At 36.2% G+C, this 18,722-nt stretch overlaps 1 protein-coding gene across 2 annotated transcripts in view; it reads right to left on the bottom strand.

Annotated features, from left to right (window-relative positions):
• The window catches only part of RNF128 (ring finger protein 128), a 98,978-nt gene that overhangs the window by 19,660 nt on the left and 60,596 nt on the right, over positions 1-18,722 (bottom strand). For both annotated transcript variants that reach the window (XM_029930118.1, XM_029930117.1), the window contains exon 2: positions 12,560-12,807. In XM_029930118.1, the coding sequence (XP_029785978.1) occupies positions 12,560-12,807 (248 nt within the window). The remainder of the gene's footprint in view (positions 1-12,559; positions 12,808-18,722) is intronic.

Genomic DNA, 18,722 nt, shown 5'->3' with positions numbered 1-18,722 from the left:
CTCCTTAACTTTTTTTCCTCCTTCCCCTTCCCATGGTCTTCTGTTAGGTTTCTCCTGTTAGACCTATGAGTGAAAACATATGGTATCTGTCCTTCTCCGCCTGACTTATTTTCCTTAACATGACACCCTCGAGGTCCATCCACGTTGCTATGAATGACCATATTTCATTCTTTCTCATTGCCATGGAGTACTCCATCGTGAATATACACCACATCTTCTTGATCCACTCATCAGGTGATGGACATTTAGGCTCTTTCCATGTTTTGGCTATTGCTGACAGTGCTGCTATGAACATTGGCGTACATGTGCTCCTATGCATCAGCACTTCTGTATCCCTTGGGTAAATCCCTAGCAGTGCTATTGCTGGGTCATAAGGGGGTTCTATGGATAGTTTTTTGAGGAACTTCCATACTTTTCCCCAAAAAACTATTAGAATAAATGAATTCAGTAAAGTTGTAGAATACAGAATCAATATATTCTACACGTTAGTTTCTACACACTAATAATATAATAATATATTAATATAACATATTTCTACACACTAATAATGAACTATCATAAAGAAATTAAGAAATCAATCCCATTTACAATTACATCAATAACAATAAAATACCTAGGAATAAATTTAACCAAGGAGGTGAAAAACCTGTACACTGAAAACTGTAAGATGAAAGAAGTTGAATATAAAAATAAAAGGAAAGATATTGCATGCTCATGGTTTGGAAGAATTAATACAGCTAAAATGACCATACTACCCAAGGCAATCTACGGATTCAGCGCAATCCCTATCAAAATTCCAACCCATTTTTCACAGAAACAAATAATTCTAAAATCAGTATGGAACCACAAAAGATCCCAAATAGCCAGGACAAGAAAGAAGAACAAACCTGGATGTATGATGCTCTCAGATTTCAAACTACACTACAAAGGTATATAGTAATCAAAACAGTATGTCATTGGCCTAAAAACAGACAGAAATCAACAGAACAAAATTGAGAGCCCAGAAATAAATCTACATATACACAGACAATTTATGACAAAGGAGCCAAGAATATATAACAGAGAAAGGACCGTCTCTTCAATAAATGGTGCTGGGAAAACTTAATAGCCATATGGAAAAGAATAAAAACTAGGCCACCATCCTACACCATACATAGAAATTAAAACAGATTAAAGACTTGAATGTAAAACCTGAAACCATAAAATTCCTAGGAGAAAGCATAGACAGTAAACTCTTTGACATCAGTCTTAGTGATATGTTTGTAGATCTGACTCCAAAGTTAAGGAAAACAAAAGCAAAAATAAACAAATGGGATACATCAAACTAAAAAGCTTCTGTACAGGAAGGGAACACATAATCAAAGCAAAAAAGCAATATACTTAATGGGAGAAGATATTTGTATATCATATACCTGATAAGGGGTTAATAGCCAAAATATAGGAAAAAAACTCTACAATTCAACAACAATAAACTGAACAACCTAATTTAAAAAGGGATCAGAGGGTCTGAATAGACATTTTTCCAAAGAAGACATACAGATGGCCAACAGGCATATGAAAGATGTTCAATATCCCAAAATATTAGGAAAATGCAAATGAAAACCACAATGAACTATCCCCTCACACCTGTTATAATGTCTATTATCAAAAAGACAAGAAATAACAAATGTTGAAGCTGATGTAGCTACTAGGAAAACAGTATGGAAGTTCCTCAAAAAATTAAGAATAGATCTACCATAAGATCTAGCTGCTCCACTTCTTGGGACTTATCCAAAGAACACAAAATCAAATCACTAATTCTAAGAGATACATACACCCCAATCTTCATTGCCATGTTATTTATAATTGCTAAGATATGGAAACAGCCTGCATGTCCATCAGTAGATAAATGGACAGAGTATGTGGTACACAGACACACACATACACAGGAATACTATTCAGCCATAAGGAATGAAGTTTTGTCACTTATAATAACATGGATGGACCTTGAGAATATTATGCTAGAGGCACCTGGGTGGCTCAGTCGGTTGAGCGTCCGACTTCGGCTCAGGTCATGATCTCATGGTTCACAAGTTTGAGCCCCACATCAGGCTATATACTGACAGCTCAGAGCCTGGAAACCTGCTTTAGATTCTGTGTCTCCCTCTCTGTCCCTCCAATGCTCATGCTCTGTCTCTCTCTCTCTCTCTCTGTCTCTCTCTCTCTCAAAAATAAACAACTAAAATTTGTTTAACAAGAGAGAATATTATGCTAAGTGAAATAAGTCAGGCAGAGAAAGACAAATACCTTATAATCTCACTCATATATGGAATCTAAGAAAAAAACCCAAAATAGTATAAAAACTCAGATACAGAGAACAGGTTGATAGTTATCAGAGGGGAAGGGGTTGGGCAAAATTGGCAGAGGGTACCAACTGAACGGTGATGGATGACTAGACTTTTGGTGGTGATCATTTTGTAGCACATACAGATGTCCAATCATTTTGTACACCTGAAAGTTAAAGTTACATACCAATTTTACCTCAATAAAAATAAAAGAAGTGAAGTTAGGACATAGGGAAATCTAAAAGATAAGGGAAAGGTGAGAAAGATCAATAAAAGGCTGTCCCTCTTTGTGGGGTGAACAGATAAAGGGGGAAAAATCCCAGGTAGTATGAGATATTCGCTATTACCTTAAAATTACTTGCAATGCTGCAAATAAATCCTTTCTTCCCCTTCAGTAAAATCTACTACATACACCAATGCATCAAGCGAATATAATACATGTGTAAATTGAAGAAAAGGCTAGGTTTCACACTTGGGTAGATGCTGTTTGGGACAGAAACATAGCATGTGCAGCATGGCAAAATGATAAGCAATCTTCCTATTTTCTACTGTAAAATGAACTTAGTAGAAATTCAGCAAACAGTAGGCACTCAGAACCAGAGGTCATTGTGAATATGTACCTTTATCCCCAGCAGGAAAAACCCCAGCTAACATGAAGAATATGTGGAAATAAAGTATCCAGCATAATGTCTGGCATATAGCAGCCACTAAATAAAATTTTGATTAAATGAAAATATAAACTACATCAATAGTCTAACAGGCTCTTGTAACATGTTTATACATATCTGTGGCAAATATATTTTGGAAGGGAATAATCCATGAGTAAAGGTATATATGACGAAATTCCTTAATGCTCAAACCTGCTTCCTATGTAAATATTTTGTGAAAGGTATTTGACTTAATGCCAAAGAGATTACTAGACAAACTATTTCTTTGCTGTCTCAGGAGTGGCAGAAACTTCTGAAGTAGTTACCTGACTAGCAGATATAGCTTAACAGAAACAGTTATTAGTTAGGTCTAGCTAGTTTTTTGAAGGAAAGATGCTAATCGAGACCATTTCACTCCCACTTTGGGACTTAATTGTGAGTTAACTCAAAAGGGCAATTCAATGATGGCACTTTATTTTATGCACACATATTTTCTGTTACTTGCACCATAAGTAAATAATACAGGGAGAGTGAAAGGAAGTGAAGTACACTTAGGGTCTTCAGAGCTGGAAAAACTCTTAGAATTCACCTGTCAAGATATCTAATCTGACGGATAAGAAACTGATGCCTACAGTGGAAGAGTGCCTTGCTCAAAATGTCAGAGTTGGTTAGTGTAGGTCCCATTGAAGCCTAGAGTTAACAGTTCCTTTTGCTAATATCAAAGTAGCCAACTTTTTTTTTTACTGTGGTTTGCAGCAGGAAGCTCGTACTACCACTACCATTTCCTTATATTTTATGTATTCTATAATTTAAAATTATTTTTGATGTCTGTTAACCTCATTTAATCCTAACAATGCCTTGAAGGAGATTAACATGCCCATTTTAGAGATGAATAAATAGGGGCTTTAAAAAGTTGAATAACTCATCCAAAAGGGCATGCAGCCTCTAAATGATGGAGCTGTTACTGGGACTTTGCTCTTCATACTTCAAGATTCCATTACAATACATTCACAACTCAGCTACTGTCTGAAGCTTTTCCAACTCCTGGATTCTAAAATCTATGAAACTGTGGCCAGTCCTTATAGTGAACAATCAGTATGCCCAAGGGTCCTGGCCCTGGCCTAGACTTCCAAATATCAGTACTTTCTTTACACAAAGATCATGAGCTGATTAGAAACCCAGATGTGAACACCGCAAATGGTTAAAAAAAAAAAAAAAGCCAACAAGAAAAACAGGCAAAGAAAAAAAAATGTAGTTGATGATAAGTCTCTGACAATCATTGTGTACTTTGTCTTTAGAACATCTGATTTAGGGGCGCCTGGGTGGCTCAGTCAATTGAGCGGCGGGCTTCGGCTCAGGTCATGATCTCACGGTTTGTGGATTCGAGCCCCAAGTCGGGCTCTGTGCTGACAGCTAGCTCAGAGCCTGGAGCCTGCTTCAGATTCTGTATCTCCCTCTCTCTGACCCTCCCCTGCTTGTGCTGTCTCTCAAAAGTAAAAAAAAATAAATAATAAAAAAAGAACACTTCTGATTTAAACAAGCTATGTGACACAATCAGGGAATTGCACTCACAAGGAGGTGATATCTCTAGTGTATTTACTTTAGTCTACATAGTCTGTTTTCTCATTCCAAAATATTCAGTTCAACACAATATAAATGCCTGAGTCTCCAGTGTTAGTGCTTAATAATTTACTAGGAATGCATATTAAATATATAACTTTCTTTAATTATATCCAAGACTAATATAAATTTGAGAGATGGGATCAAAGGCAAGCTCTAAATGTAATGTCCAAATCTATGCTTATGAGAATAGAACTCACATTACAGAGCAATGCTAAAAAAAAAAAAAAGTCAAGGGGCTATAAAAATACAGGGCAAAATTCAAGATGCCAGAGGATCCTAAGCAAGGGACTTGATTTTGAAGGATCTCTAAAAGACTTGCATAATAGTATAAATCCATGTTTAACAAAGCAGCTTTGGAATTAAAAAAAATACTTTAAAAGAAAATGTGGGAAAAAATTAAAAAAAAAAAAGAAAATGTGGGCAATTCCAACAGCTCCTACTGAACTTTTATAAGGAAAAGCAAACCCATTTTCTTTAAATATGGATGTGAGAAACATCATTTTGGTGTTTTTAGAGCTTGAATGAAGGTCTCTCACAAAACTGCCACCAGTACTCAAAATAGTTCACTGACTCTGATCGCAAGAGTTTCCAAGAAGCATTCATTCCTCTAAAAACATAAATCTGAGAACAACATTAAGATCAAACAGTTTATGTTAAACAGATATGTTTGGATATATTACTTAAGTCAAACTTCTGGGTGCCCAAATATGTTTCCACATTTAAAGATAATGTGCCCCAATACTAACTGTAATTTGTATTCTATTCCTTAAAAACAGAACTTCAAGCATGTATCTAATTTTTTACACAAATTTCTTTGGACACTTTTTCAATGCCTTGACATCATTTCAGAATTCCCTCCTACCTTGTAAATTCCAGTAGCTTACTGTTTCTACCTCTTATCATATTCTCTAATTGTACTATTCATGTGTCTTTCCTACTAGGTTGTGAGTAGCTGGAGGAGTGGGGCTTAAACATTTTTTAAAATTTCCCATAAAGCCTAGTAATTGCTCAAAGAATAGCTTCTGAATTTAGAAAATCAAAACAGATTTTCACAATTTTCTCATCCAAGTCACACTTGTACTCATTAAAAGCCTCTACTCTGCTAAATTTCGGAAAAGAAAGGTTTGGAGGACAGGTATTAGCCTCTACTGTGTGTCAGGTGCAACCCTAGGCTTTTTACATGTGTCATCTTGTTTAATCATTAACAGTCTTATGGAATAGGTATTTTAATATCCAAATTTTATAGACAAGAAAAGTTTCAGAAGCTTGACTAAAGTCCAGGCAGCTGGTTAGTTGCAGAGCTGTGATTCAAGTCAAGCCCAGGTTCTGGCTTTAAAGCCCATGATCTCTCCACTATAGTACACTGCCTCCATTGTGTAATAGCAAAGAAGCCTTTAAAAGGCTTCACATTCTTTGTGAACAAGATAAATGAAAGAAATAAGAAAAAAAAACCCAAAACCTCAAAGTCAGCTATTATTCAATCTTCAAATCCTTCCTAAATTTGCGACTTACTGTGATTTGCGAAACTCTTTTATACCAAAAGATTTTCCCTGCCTCCTCTCCAATCCTAAGAGATACTTGATATAAGAATATTTGGCAAAAGAGTTGAAGACTAATCCAAAAAAGCTTGGTGTCAGCCAGTTTTCTTAACAGAAACTTAATGTCATTCCTCTATTCAAAAACTGTGATCATTCTAGTCACTGAAGAATCTCAGCTATATAGTTTTGTTAGTCCTGAGTGAGACTGTATTTGGGCTGGAAATGAAAAGTCAAGCCAATTTTCATCTATATTCCAATGATCAATTTTTAAAGTATAAACTCAAAGATATCCTACCTAGTTTGTGTATTTACATCTAATTAAGTAAAATAAATGTTTCAGGCTGGTGATTTGTCAGCCTGGCTTTTGATCCCAAGGCATTCAAGCTTTTAGCATAACTGAAACCCACATGAATAACATTAGGCATGGAGTCAAACCTAATTACTTGATGGGGAGCAGAGTGTGCAAAAGCAAGAAAGGAGAGTGGATGTAAGCAAACTAGGTTTTCCTTCTTTAAGTCATCACTTCTTTTAAATAAAAATTTTCATAAAAGTCTGACTCAGAATTTATAGAACAGAATAAAGTCAAGAATTATGGTAATAGGATTCTTTTCTTCAGATATATTCCTGTGAACAGAAATCAATGTCTGAGTCATGTAGCTGTTCAGATACATGAGAACAAAAAGAAATCTATTTTTTCAATGAAAACCTATGCATAATGTTTTAATGAAGTATTCCTAAAGGAAAGAGGAGTACAGGCTATAAAACAGTTTCCCATAAGTCCATGGAGTACAGGCTATAAAACAGTTTCCCATAAGTCCATGGAGCACAGAGATGGGGATAAATAGGAGTACAAACTACTTCTGTGAACAGTGTGAGGAAATGCAGTGTGAGGAAGAGCTGTGAGGAAATGGGGAATTTGACCCAGTAGATAGGTTATGACTCAGATTATTGCATTTGAAAAAAAGGCAATTGAAACTTTAGAATTAGTGATATAAAAGTAAAATTAGAGTAAGTGAATATAAAATAATCCTGAGACCCATTATAAGAACTTCCTTTTGTTCAATGAGAGTCAGAGGAAGACTATAAAACTAAGTCTTATTAAGAGAATAATTTGTTTAATCTGCTCTTCTTACATAAAGCCAAAACAACAGTTTTGTAAAAGGCTCTAATAAGTCTTCCTGAAGGAACAGATACATACAGACAGACACACCCACTGCAGATATGTATATTGACAGTGGTACAGTATGCAGACACCTGACAAGTCTTCCAGTTTACTTCACGTGCTAGTAGAGAAAATCTAATGTAATCAGAAATACTTCAGATATTTTTAGTCATGCTTTAAATTCAAGGACAAATGTTAAGATATTAATGTAGCTTCATTCTTCCTCATGTGAGACCACAAAGGAATGCTATCTCTTTGGTAGCAAACTACAAAGACATGTGTGGTATATCTTTGCCCAGGGAACCAACTGGAGTCTTGGGGTCTGAGGCTCAGATGGGGGCTGGTCACTAGGTAATCCTGCTAGCAACTGGCTATGCTGCCTGACACTCAAGACCCCAACAATGAAAATAGGTGCATATCATTCATCGTTACTGCAGTGCCCGGCAACCATGACAAGCTGGCACAACATGGTCCATTGCCCCAGGTGTGTATAACAAAATCATCAATAACGAACATAAAGAACACTTTGAGGGCCACATTCCCAGGGTTGGCTGAAGGCCAATCATGGTTCCCTAGGAGACTGGCAAGAAGTAAGCAACCAGATCTACTACACTCTTTCTTCATAATCCATCCCCTATCTCTTGAACAAGGTCTTTTTGACAACAAAATAGTCATAGTTGTTTGGACTTCTGCACTTAGTACAGCATTTATACATAAGGGGCAGTAAGAATAACAAAAGCATACCTAATACCTGCAGAAGCCAGTGAAGGGTATAAATACGCTTCTTTTAATCTATAAGACATTTTCAAACATCTTTATATTGATGTGCCAGTTTAATTATCTGTTTACTTCCTTGTTCTATGACTACTTGAACTTTGTGATAAACTTATAGAGCCATTCAGTGTAATTATGGAACTAAATCTAATTCTTCCTCAGGCTAATCACTCTCCATTGGTATAATATTCTTTGGAGGTTTTAGGTCAGTTTCCAAATATGACTATCACATGATTTATTTACACCAGTAGTTGAATTTTGCTAGCAATACTAGTATTACACTGTATCACAATATGGTTATCATGCAGTTACGTTTGGTCACAAAATAAATCAGGAAGTATCATAGAAGTGTTTACTAAACCTTCCTAGAAGAACTGATCTTTGCCCACACACTAGATATTATTGACAAGTGTTGTCACCAGTGAGGATGATTCTGTCATTTCTAGGTTCCATGTTAGTTGAGGACAAAGCCAATCATTTGTCTCACTTCACAGTATTATATAGTTACAGATTCCCATTAACTGCTGTGCAGCAAGACCATCTCCCTCCCCTGAGGAATACATGGGTATCATTTGATATTATTCCTATTAGCTAATTTTATTTTGGTCAATCCTATTGGTCATGATAAGTTAGAGATTAGCAATGTAAGTTACAATTTCACTCAAAAAATTTCCATAAGTTTGGGATCTATATGTGTCTCAAAGATGCTCTCCTTGAAGTAGCTAAAAATGGAAGGCCATTACCCCATGGTTACTTGGGCTTCCGTTTGTAGTAAGATCATTACCAGTCCCTGTTGTGTCAGATATATGCTCTTTCCCAGTGTTGAGTGCTAGCAATTTTTTTTTGTTTTTTATTTATTTTTGAGAAACAGAAAGAGACAGCATGAGCAGGGGAGTGTCAGAGAGAGAGGGAGACACAGAATCTGAAGACAGGCTCCAGGCTCTGAGCTAGCAGTCAGCACAGAGTCCGACGCAGGGCTCAAACCCAGAAACCGTGGGTACATGACCTGAGCGAAGCCAGACGCTTAACCAACTGAGCCACCCAAGCGCCCCAGAGTGCTAGCATTCTCTAGCATTATGTATTGGGTCTGTGTGGCCATATTATCAAGGCCTTATCATCCTTCCAAGTGGATTCCCTTTTTTTCCCTTCTCCTGGAAGATGATCCCTTCTATTTTTAAAAAAAATTTTATTGTTTATTTATTGTTGGAGAGAGACAGAGTGTGAGTGAGGGCGGGGCAGAGAGAGAGGGAGACAAAGAATGCAATGCGGACTCCAGGCTCTGAGCTGTCAGCACAGAGCCTGATGCGGGGCTCAAACTCACAAGCTGTGAGATCATGACCCGAGCCAAATTCAGATGCTTAACCGACTGAGTCACACAGGCACCCCAGATGATCCCTTCTAATGTGTCTATTTCAGAAACTAAATGCTTTTCTTCTGAAAGTCATTATTTGTCAAAAGTTAATTCAGCATCTTCCATTATACCTCGGCCAGCTTCTATTTCACCTAGAGCCCTCTTTTATTTCACCAGCCAATGTTTACTCCAACACATGCCTTGCTGCCACTGAGTATTAACTGCTTAAGTACGATTAGGATATGTGCACCAAATCCCAAATTCTGGGTGTCTAATGCCAAGTGTATAGTGGTCACTCCCAAATTGAATTTAGCCTGACCACACCATAAGGTTTTTCATAATCTTCCTTGTCTTGGGTTAGGATTGTTCCCAGTGTGGACACAAATTCACCATGTAATGCCTAATATGTTATTTTTGTTCACAACCCATTGATACTTTTCATTTGTTTAAAAGTTTTCTCTGCACATAAACAGGGATGATATGTGTTCTCACACATTATACTATGACGTATCAGGCATGTGGCCACTATGTGTTGCCCATTATATTTGGGCATCTAGGTCATCAAAATTAATGGTTTATTTATCAGTTTTCCTGACATTATATTTTAGGTATTATAATATGTCAGACAGAAGACATTCCTAAATACTCTAATGAATTCCTAATATTCTAATGAAGGTGAGTTTCCATAACTGTAAAATAGGGTTAAGGCAGTTAAGTATTTCGCAATAGTTATAACCATCATATGCATCAAGCTCTACCTTTTAAAAAAGTATGAAGTCAGGAAAACTAAATAACGTATAAATTATATTGTAACACTCTCAAATATTTATAAGCAAAAGGGATTACCAGTCATATATTTAATCCTTTAGTCACCAAAGGATACATACATATAGCCCACTAAGTTGTGAAAGAAGCCCTTTCAATAGCCTTCTCTAAAAGGTGAGAAATTTTAATGTTATTTTTGACCATTTTTACAAAAGTTCATTTTCATAAAATTTACTATAAACTATGAGAATTACTTAAATGAATGATGAAACCAGAGTTAAATACTCAATGGAGCTTATGCACATCAGGCTATTCTTTATAAACTATATTACTTTCTGATAGGGATTAATGCCATGTTAATAGATTATAGCATGCAGAATATAGGAATTCATGACCCACCATGAACATATACAAACCACTTTTGTCATTGTATCCATAACCTTTAGTACTCATACTAGATACCAATTTCTCTCCAACCTCCGAGATAAAAACAGCACAATATAGAAATGTCAAATATTAACACAGTGTAAAACTATTGAATGGCTTGACCTAGGAATTTTAAACATCCTTTTGGCCACAGTTAGTAATAGGCTGAACCTGCCACCAATGTGATAAGCTGCTTCTCTGAGGAGAGGAACAGAAGTCAATTAACTTTAAACATTGAGATAATCATCACTCATTACCATATATCGGTGTCTAATCCCTATGAAGGTTTTGTAATAAGATTTCAATTTCTCATCTATTCCTAAATTCAAGGAACTTTCTTGCCGTACAGAAATCTTCACTGCTTCCCCAAGTCCCAAATAAACTGGGTTCATTTTTGCTTATTGGAGAAAGAGTACATGAAGTGGCCAGAATTTCATTGCCTTTGGAGGAACTTCTCAATGCATATAGAGATGTATTCTTGCCCTTACTATAATGATCAGATAAAAGCATTAAATCCCTACTGAGCATTCTGGAGAAACAGCATGCCACTCTGACATTGTGTTGAGAATACATACTTGAGAGGGAGAGGAGTTAACAAATGATGGGGCTTGGAACAGGATGGAAGGAATGGAAGTGGTGAGAAGTAACTGGATTCCGGGTATATAACAAAGGTGGAACCAATGGGATTTGCTGATGCAAGTTATATGGGAAGTGAGAGGTAAAAGAGGAATAAAGAATAACTCCAAGATTTCTGGCATGGGGTCAGGAGAAGCTCTTTTGAAAAGCGAAGCAACAATGGCATGTTTGTGTGTTCACAGTAACAGAAGATAAGGCATAGGATATAGGATACAGACACAGTTGCAGACAGATGTGTAGCTGTGGTGGGAGCGTGTAGAGGTACTCTTTTGATCACTTCAATTTATCTCAGTGGAATAAGATCCAAACTCCAAGCTAAGGGTAAAGTTGAAGGAGGTGCTGGTGGTTTAAGGAGAAAAGAACATGAATGATTAGTTACCTGTGAAAGCAGGAGGGAAATGCCTAGGAAAACACAGTATGATTGTCAGGCCATGTTAAGGTCTCACTCTCAGTTTGTGGTCATAGATTTATATTAAGACCAGTCTGTAGTGATGTCCATTATTTTCCTGTTACTTCAATGTACAGGCACAGATTAGGGAGGAAGTAGGACTTAACCAGGGTTGGATTTTGACAGAAAGTGTAACAAATAGAGAGAGGGGCCAAAGGAAATGAAGATGTATACATGGCAGTGACCATGGAAACAGGGCTGGGTAAGGAGAGAAGGGAAAATATCAAGAGGATGAGGAACAGTTTAAAAGTGGTAGGGTCAGTGGCATACAACCACTCTGTTCAAGGATGCTTTTGTATTTTTGCTCTGTTACTTCTATACTTTGTACCTATTTAGATGTCAGTTGTTAAAATATGATAGAAATTATGAATATGTGACTCTGTTTGGAGCCCAGCACTATATCATGCACACACACACACACACACACACACACACACACACACACACGTAAAATAACACTAATTCACCTTGGGTGGTGACTACAGTTTTTCTGTTATATGGGGTTTGAGTGAAGGTGTTTCCCTTGTACTTTCTGATTTCTCAATTTTCTATATTGAGTATGAAATGCTTTGGTAATTTAGAAATAAATTTAAGAGAACATATGTATTTACACTCATATATAATTAATTGCTGGCTGTGCTCCCTAATGAGGTGTCAGAAGATTTAATCAAGCAGGATTAAAGCCACAAATTACAGAAAATAAAAGTTTTGAGAGGATGGAAGCTGATACATTTTTAAAAACTACCAGTTTTCATAAAACATAAGCATGGATCATTATCTAGCAAGTAAAGTATATTAAAATGCATGACTATGAAATTGTAATTAAAAAAGTATTTTTAGATTGGAAGAAAGGACCATTACAAACCTGTTTCCTGCTTTGAGCTCTTGCATTCCGTAACCTTCGAGCAGAATAAAAGATAAAATAGCCCACAGTTGCAGCCGTAATAATAAAAAAGGACACAGAGACAAAGAAAATTGAATAGTGATTCACCCAAGGGCCATGTTTTTTCCCTACTTCGATGACCATTGTTACTTGTATGCCTCTTTGAATGGACTGTAAAATTTTTGTGCCTTTCAGATTGCCAATCATGATTGCAACAATGTCTCCTGCACCTGTAAAAGAAAAGAAATTCAGTTTTAGTTTTGGTAAAGCATTCTTAGTATAAAAATCCAATTGCTAAAGTGATTTTAAAGTATTCCCAATGTGAAAATGGAAGTATACTCATTCATTCAATTAACATTTATTGGTCACCTACTATGCATACATATTATACATACATTGAGACTTGGTTATTGACCTGAAGTAATTCATAAGTTTGGTAAAGAGCTATGATACATAACAAATACCTCCACTCACTTCAAATTAACCACCTATAATTCAACACTATTGAGTTTGGGGTCCAATCTGCCTCACATGAAAGCTTTCTTAAAGACAAATAGTCCCCTGGATGGTAGAGAATAGGGTTTTACATCCTAGGGAATAAGAGATTTGGGAAAGACAGAAATACTTATTTTCCCAATTTATAAAGTGATAGACTATCGCACAGGGTCACTACTAAAATGAACAAGAATTTACTGGGGCGCCTGGGTGGCTTAATCAGTTAAGCATCTGACTCTTGGTTTCAGCTCAAGTCATGATCTCACAGTTTATGGGTTTGAGCCCTGCATTGGGCTCCGTGCTGACAGTGCAGAGCCTGCTTGGGATTCTCTATCTCCCCCTCTCTCTGCCCCTCCCCCACTTGCTCTGTCTCTCTCTCTCAAAAATAAACAAACTTAAAATGTACAAGAATTAACATATCAGGAGTAGTAATCTGAGATAAATAATGTCTACAAGCCCAAATGTACAATGTATCTCCATGTGCCATTTTTCTATATCCTCGAAAGCAAACTAAAATTTGTCCAAGGTATCTAAGGTTTTGCATGGGTACAATCAGGTTAGCAATTAATACGACATGATAAATTAATAGTACTAATTAGTTCTATTCAACACCAACTAAAGTCAAGCCTGAAATTAGACTAAGCTTATTACTGAGTCTAATATTCTAAATCTTAATCTAGAGGCTTAAAGGCTTCCTTTTCTACCCTCAACTATATAAATCTTGTGAAAAAAATAAAGGACAAACATGATCTTTCCCAATGTTGTGAGAATGTCAGATTACTCATGTCATTCCAATGCTTATCAAGGTTTATATTTCTTCTAGTTTATATGACCTGAGACCAATAATCTTAAGCAAAAGAATAGAGTTCTTTGAATATTGAGATTACCAACCAGAGAAACCTCCCACTGATACTAGGTTAAGGTACTAAGCTTGGTTAATGATCAAACTCCAATCTGGAATAAATATAACCATATACAACCACACACCCAAAGGTCCTTTAGACTAGAATTTAAACACAAAAGTACATTATTCAAATAGTACACACACTTTCAATGATCAAATTAAGAGTACAAACCTTAAATGGCAATGTACATAGCAGAATTACTACCCAAGTAATCCCTTAAATTTAAGGTTGCAGTGGCCAAAGTCTACAAAAGTTCAAGATAGCCTCCTTACTTGAAGTTATTAATTTGAAAAATATATTTACAGGGTAGGATTACAGATCCTTAAAGTTCCAAAGACACTATAATATAAATATATATGATATATATTTACAAATAAATATAAATATAAATATATTTACATATGATAGCCATCTAGTTAAAACTTTGCACAACTTTACTAATTTGCCATCACTCAGTTTGGTAAACATTGACGACTTACTCTCTTCTCATTTACATGAAGAAGATCTCTAACGCAATGGGACGTGGAGGAGTCTGAAATGGCTTTTGTTGTACCTTTTTCCTCTATCAGTATATGACCCAAATATCCCTTATGATCTAAAGAACTGGGTATTTTGCAAGAAAGTGGCTCATTTTTCTATTTATTTGGGAGCTTTAAATTTCTAGCTTTGGCACTAAGGCACAGATATTATTTTAATCTCTTTTGTCATTATTTGTCTTTTCTCTATAAGCCATCTGTCAGGAACATTTCTGGTTATAAAATTATAATTATATAACCTACCATTCATTTCTGATATTGTAATCTGTATAATCTTTGAAAGTAGAGATAAATTTAAAAATTCAGGTTTTAGAATATCATTTCAAAGATTTCTTTTTAAATCAAAGACGTGTCCTAAACTTTTTTGACTAATAGAAATAAGTTTTCATTCTTTCAGAAGACATGAGGTGGGTGGCAGGGGTGGATGATCAGGAAAATATAGACGATTGTGGTCAAATAGAGATTAAAAAGTAAGCACAGTTAGGAAATGTACCTTGACTACACACAGGGAACAATGCTGTGCTTCAAATGCCCCAAATCCATATTCATACATATATATATATATAGTCCAGCTATTGTATTAGCTTTCTAATCATATAAAAGGCCCATTTCTAAACATTATTATACATCTCCTTGTCCCCACACCTTTGCAACTATTTAAAAACGGCCCCCTCCATCCCTCCCAATCACAGTTAGGAAGGTATCACAACCCTCTGGTCATCTGGCGTGAATACCCAGAATCCTGTCTGAATACTCACTGCTAAGCTAATCAGTCATGTAGACCCTACGTTCTTGGTTTCTCCCATTATCAGATGCTTCTTTCCACTCCTGCTGCCTATTTAATTATAGGTCTCATGATTTCCTTGCCTGAACTACTTCAGCAATCTCCTAACTTGTGACTCTGTATCCAATATTCCCCTTCCCTTAAAGTTTCATCGAAGTTTACTTTGCTGGTTGACTTTTGCCATCACTTGGTTGCATCATGCCTCTTTCGGACTCTAAAGTCTTTAGTGATTCCTTGGCCTTGAATTTAAAGCCTTTTATGATCTGGTCCCAACTAACCTTTCCAGTTTGATACATCTGCACTACATCCCCATCTCATGAACATTCAGTTCCCAAGCTCGTGAGATTGGCTATTGTCATTCACTTTTTATAACTCTCCTTTTGTTCATTCTGTTCCCTCAGACTAAAATTTCCTCCATCTGCTGACACCCCCCCTTCTCTGCCTGTGCATTACTCAAATTCCAGCTCAAATGCTGCCTTCTATATTATTTTCCCAAGTTCCAAGAGAATGTAAACATTCCCTCTTTGTTCCTCTGTTACTTGGTTTTTAACCTTTATCTAGTACTTCATTTTGCTTTTGCATTTCACTTGGCATGTCACAGTCCCTCTCTAAAGAGACTGTCTTTTAATTAACTACAGTAATGCTTTCCTTTAATGAGTATTGTCAGGGAATTAGGTATTCTGTATAAGTAAAATTTCCAAGTAACAAAAAGTTTTACACAAATAAGTTTAACAATTTTGGATGGACATTTAAAAAAAAGTAATCTATTCTGTCATAATTTCCTAACCAGGATATACTGATTAGGATTTATTATTACTGGCAGTGGATCACCTCTGTGAGCCATTATTTTATACGGTACTAGAAAGGTTATTTCTCCCCAAACTGTTATGATTTTTCACCAAAGTCACTGATTTTTTGAAGCTATAATAGACCTTAGAGATCATCCAGTCTGGCTCATTTTTGAGTTCTCACTTTGGGGGATTTTCTTTCAAGGAGGGAGTTTCTCACTTGCTGCCTCTAGCAGCATTTCTCACCTCTTTGTAATTTTATACTTCTAATCTACTCTCAACTCTGAAAAGTCAGTAAAGCTTTGGTCCAAAGAAAAAGCAAAACAGGCTTCCAAAGAGAGCTCGAGGGCTTTAGTTGCAAGTACCCTCTGATATTTATATTGGTTGCTCAGTGACATTTTTGTTTGCTTCCAGAATCCTGGCTTTGCTCGGCATAATTGAGGTTGCCAGATAAGATTTGCATAATAAGGTTGCCAGATAAGATTTATCTATAAAGTAGACCCTGTTCTAAGTGCTTTACATGCATTAACATATTTAATCCTCACATCAACCTATAAGGTAAGCATTGCTATTATCTCATTAAAGATAAGGTTGACTAACTCACCTAGGATAACACAAGCTAATAAGTACACAACTGGTATCTGAACCCAGGCAGTTTGGCTCCAGTGTCTCTGCTCTTCATCACCATTCTACATCAGCTATCTTCAGTGAAACCTAAAGCTATTCTTTGACTATAAAAATGAAAAATAAATAGATACATTCAGGATGGGTTTGACGTAGTAAATATTAACAAGGAGGAAGCCTTGATTGGTAGTGTGCATCAATTTCCATGGTGTAAATAATGCTCCTGTGGCCATATGAACAGAGTTGGGAAAATACCAGTACAATTATCTTGCTACCATTCACTCAATTCAATAAGGAATCCTTAAACTTGCTACTTAAAAATCATTAATAACACAATGTAGACCAAGTCTTTTACATTTTCATTCTGCTATCTAAAATATTTTGGGAGAAGGGATAGATTAGAAATAGGTAACAATTAAGCAGAAGAAATACTCCAATTTCAAATGTTCAACAAAGAATAAAGGTTTTAGTCTGTGTCTATCTGAGGGGAAGAGGTAATGAACTAGACTGTGCAACTCTTACTACTCTTACACAATATCTTTCAATTAAAATGTTAATATAAATAAAGCATGTTGATCCTTGTCACTACTAGTGAAAAACACTTTCCAGTTATTATTTATAACATGTAGAAATTTGATCTACAATTCTGCTGGTGGCCAGGCCCTGTCATGTCCTTCAAAGAGCTAATGATATTATGGTTTTGGCCTAATCTTATTTGTGAACACAAATTCATTGAATATTTATTGAGTATAAACTATGTACTAAATTCTGTGCTTCTGGACCTCCCCCCACATTTAAATATTAAAGTGGCAAAATGTAAGATAAACTTGAAATCTTTTTACAATATATGAAATATTTGAAGTACAATGATGGCATGCTTCCAGCATCTTGGTATTCTAACACAAAATACAAGAAGGTGTGGAAAGCTGTTCTAGCATCTCTTTCAACCAGTATTCCACTTTTAATAATAGAAAAGAGAATATCTGCAGTGAGTAACTTACAAATAATAAGGGCAATTGAAGGCCAAAGTAGCTCTTCCAAAACTAAGCTCACATTCAATATTGCCCAACATCCTGATAATACAGTGAGGTCAGCACTTCTAAATTCACTCATCTGTACAATGCATAAGATTTAGGTGCAAAGAATTCAAACGTGAGTCTCCAACAAACATTTCCTCCATTATAAAACCTGGAACCAATTCAAGTGGACTTCTGAATATTCATTTTATTCACAATAGCTTTCAATTTCCCCCCAACTATAGCAACCAGGGCAGGTCAATATATTTCAACTTGGGCAAGTAGGGAAGGTCAATGTATTTCAGAGGAACACTAAAGGTCACAAGACCTATGAGTACTAAGTGGCATTTTTTAAACCAGTAAAAATATCTGAACTTTCAGGTCTGACTAGCTTACCTTTCTTCAAATTCCCGTTTTGTGACTCCCCCCCGCCGCCTTTGGTTGTCAGCCACAGATGAACTGAATTCAGGTTTCTCAAATTGACTTCTTCACATAAGCTTTCTTGATTTAAAAAGGTAATTCTATCACTGTGCCACAAAAAATATATAAATGATTTCTCAAAGGTATTGGAAATATATGTCTGTGGTTCACTGGGAATAAGACAAATCAGTACTGCATACCTCTTTAATATACCAGTATGCTCCGAACTAGCTTTTAGTTAAATTCTAATCTGTTGCCAGATATGAAACAGGCATTAGTACGGGTCAGCTGTTGGGTAAAGCAATGCTTCTAAACATACTGTATTGTTAACAAATTATCTTTTGGGGGGAGGGATGGTGACAGTGAAAATGACCTAAATCAACTTTTATTATTATTCTTTATCATTCTTTAAAGCCAAAGAATGATGCAGAGGTAGACAACCATGCAAAGCACAGCAGATTGCTTTTCTTTCTGCCCTGAACCCACAGACACTTCTGCTATAGGCTTTGGAGACAGTAGTATGTTACAGAATGGGTCTCAGATTTGATATAGCACCAAAAAGACTCTGGCAGTTGGG

The sequence above is a fragment of the Suricata suricatta genome, chromosome X, assembly GCF_006229205.1.
Source record: "Suricata suricatta isolate VVHF042 chromosome X, meerkat_22Aug2017_6uvM2_HiC, whole genome shotgun sequence".
In the NCBI taxonomy this organism is placed as follows: Eukaryota; Metazoa; Chordata; class Mammalia; order Carnivora; family Herpestidae; genus Suricata; species Suricata suricatta.
The sequence above is the reverse complement of the archived record's forward strand: the minus strand, read 5'-3'. Positions and strand labels throughout refer to the sequence as shown.